General features: G+C 41.8%; 1 protein-coding gene across 1 annotated transcript; it reads left to right on the top strand.

Annotated features, from left to right (window-relative positions):
- The first annotated feature begins 438 nt into the window (after positions 1-438).
- On the top strand, positions 439-2332 carry LOC122908928 (golgin subfamily A member 7-like). The gene has a single exon (XM_044252332.1). The coding sequence runs from the start codon at positions 478-480 to the stop codon at positions 880-882; it is 405 nt and encodes a 134-aa protein (XP_044108267.1). The 5' UTR covers positions 439-477; the 3' UTR covers positions 883-2332.
- Positions 2333-2899: the final 567 nt, after the last annotated feature.

Raw genomic sequence — 2899 nt, 5'->3', positions numbered from 1 at the left:
CTTGCCCCACTGGCTGTTGCCATGCCTGTCTCCCTACCGGATGATGAGCACTGTGAGGGCAGGGCTGGGTCTTGTTCATCACTGAATCACTGGCACCCAGCACACGGGTCCTTCCAGTGCCACCTCTGAACCCCAAATGTGAATGGGAACATTCAAACACCAGGCTGGATCCTGTTCTCCAGATGGCGTAGAGAAATGCCTTTCCCTCTCAGAAGCCAAATAAGGCTATAGCTGCACTCCTCTGACTCCAGGACCATCTAGACATCATACATGACTCATTAAGAAATCAGCCAACTTGGGGTGCCTGGGTGGCTCAGTCCATTAAGTGTCTGACTCTTGACATTGGCTCAGGTCATGATCTCAGGGCCATGAGATTGAGCCCCAGGTTGGGCTCTGCACTCACAAAGAGTCTGCTTAAAATTCTCTCTCCCGGCAGCTGGAGGGCAGAGGAGGCGGCGCGCCGGTCCTGTCCTCGCCATGAGGCCGCAGCAGGCGCCGGTGTCTGGGAAGGTATTCATTCAGCGTGACTACAGCAGTGGCACACGGTGCCAGTTCCAGACCAAGTTCCCCGCGGAGCTGGAGAACCGGATTGATAGACAGCAGTTTGAAGAAACAGTTCGAACTCTGAATAACCTGTATGCAGAAGCAGAGAAGCTTGGAGGCCAATCCTATCTTGAAGGCTGTTTGGCTTGTTTAACAGCATACACCATCTTCTTATGCATGGAAACTCATTATGAGAAGGTTCTGAAGAAAGTGTCCAAATACATTCAAGAGCAGAATGAGAAGATATATGCTCCCCAAGGCCTCCTCCTGACAGATCCCATTGAGAGAGGACTTCGAGTTTTTAGATTGAAATCACCATTTATGAAGACAGAGGCATGAGCAGTGGAAGATAAACCATATAATTAAAGATCCCACCTCCAGCTGGGACCCTCATCTATCCACTGGCCGATCGCAGAGTGTCCCCTACCTCCTCTCCAGAGCATCATTCCTTTGTATCTGCTGCCAGAGCCACGGTGCCATTTACTCCAAGGACTAACTTTCTAAGATTCCACACCTGGAGTGACCTCTAGTCGCTCAGCATCCACTTTGTGTCTCCAAATTGTGTAGGACTCTGTAATCTTTTGATTAGTTTCTGAGAAAACACAATGAAGCATTTCACTTTTTTTATTCAAAGCCATTAATAAAATAGGCCGTTGGTTAGCCCAACACAAAGTTTCTTTCTTATCTGCCACCAGTACCAGTGGTTCTCTTCATTCCTTGGGCCAGCTTCCCAGGTGGCTCTCGACTTTCAGTCACATCTCAGCCAGTGTTCAGTCTTATTTCCCTCAAATTCATAAAATGCTTTTCTCCAGGATTTTGGTGAAAGGTAGGCTGTGTCTGTGGTTTTGCTAATGCATCTCCCAGATTTCAAAGAACTACCAGTTTTGCCATGACTAAAATCTTAAAGATCTGTTTCTGCTGTTCAGATTCTTAAACTGAAACTCATTGGAAAAATAATGTATGATGTTATTTGTTTTATGATAGTAATTATTCCTAATTAAAGCAGTATTTAATGCAATTTCCAGTTATTTTTCTTTGGAGAATTTTGTTATTATTGCATTACCTTGAATGTTGGGAAGATGTAGTATGTGTTGCGTGTTCCTTACAAAAATAAGTAAGCACAATAAAGTGGATGCTAAACCATCAAACATAAATGTCCCTGCTGTGTCCCTGAATGTGTAATAAGCAAGTATAATAAATATTTTAATTATAGTTTTGTTATAAATATAACTTATGAGAAAAGAAATTTGATAGGAATAATACTGTATATTGCTAATTTTTAACTGTCCCTACTGGCAAACCTTATGATTCATAAACTTTCCTCATATACAGTATTCAGTGCACAGAAATCTTATGATTGGTTCAAATACAGTAAGTTAAATGATTTCCAACTAAAACTCTCAAGTCTGAGTCAGTGTTTCAAGTTCTTTTGGCTGTATGTTCTTAGTATCAAGGTTTCTTACGCCCTTCCTTCATCTTTGGGGTTTGAGAGCACTGTTTTTGGGAGAAAGTTCAGAAATGTATTAGAGAATGAAACAGTTAAAAGTTTTACTTTCAGAGATACTGTAGGTGCTAATACTGGATTTAATCTTTCAGATTTAGTTTCTTTTATGGATCTGTTAGTTATTCAGTAAATCTCATCAGTCTGTGTAATATTTTAATTGTATAAAATTCCTTTGTTACTTTAGAGCCTGTAATAGTGTGTCTGTCTGCCTTTTAAACCTGTTGCAATAACTTTGCTGAAATAAGAACACATTAGTAAAACTTTTCTTAAACAAAAAAAAAAAAATTCTCTCTCCCTTTAATCTTTAAAAATATTTTTAAAAAAGGAAATAAAGAGAAATCAACCAGATTGGGTAGGCTGACATTTCTAGATCTTCCAAGACTCTCCAGCTCACTGGTCTGGCCTTTGAGATAGGCCTGTTAGCAGTGGCAAGTCCCTGTTATCTTAGGGAGGGAACAAGAGTATGGGCTGGGCAAGAGCACACTTCCTGGAAGGCAGGGCAGCCCCACAATGGGAGTGCACAGCTACTCTCACCTATCCCCAACAACGCATGCAACTTCCGGCTGAGCTCTTCTGCTTCCTGTAGTCCACTCCCTAAGAGAGGAGTGTCTGAATAGTGAGATGTGGGGTTTTATTAAGCCTCCTCAACCTGGACTAGCAGGCTATTAGAAGGTCTTTGACTTTATTTCTGAATGCATTTGGAACCACTAGAGGGTTTTGAACCTGAGAATATGTTCTGAATTACCTTTTAACAGGATCCATCTGGTTTCTGAATAGCCTGAAGCAAGGGGCAGAGCTGAATGTGTGAAATTACTTACACAGAATTACTTGATACTGACATTCTGTCTGCAC

This window comes from Neovison vison, chromosome 6 (genome assembly GCF_020171115.1).
Source record: "Neovison vison isolate M4711 chromosome 6, ASM_NN_V1, whole genome shotgun sequence".
NCBI lineage: Eukaryota > Metazoa > Chordata > Mammalia > Carnivora > Mustelidae > Neogale > Neogale vison.
Note: the sequence above shows the minus strand (reverse complement) of the source record. Positions and strands in the feature narration are given on the sequence as shown.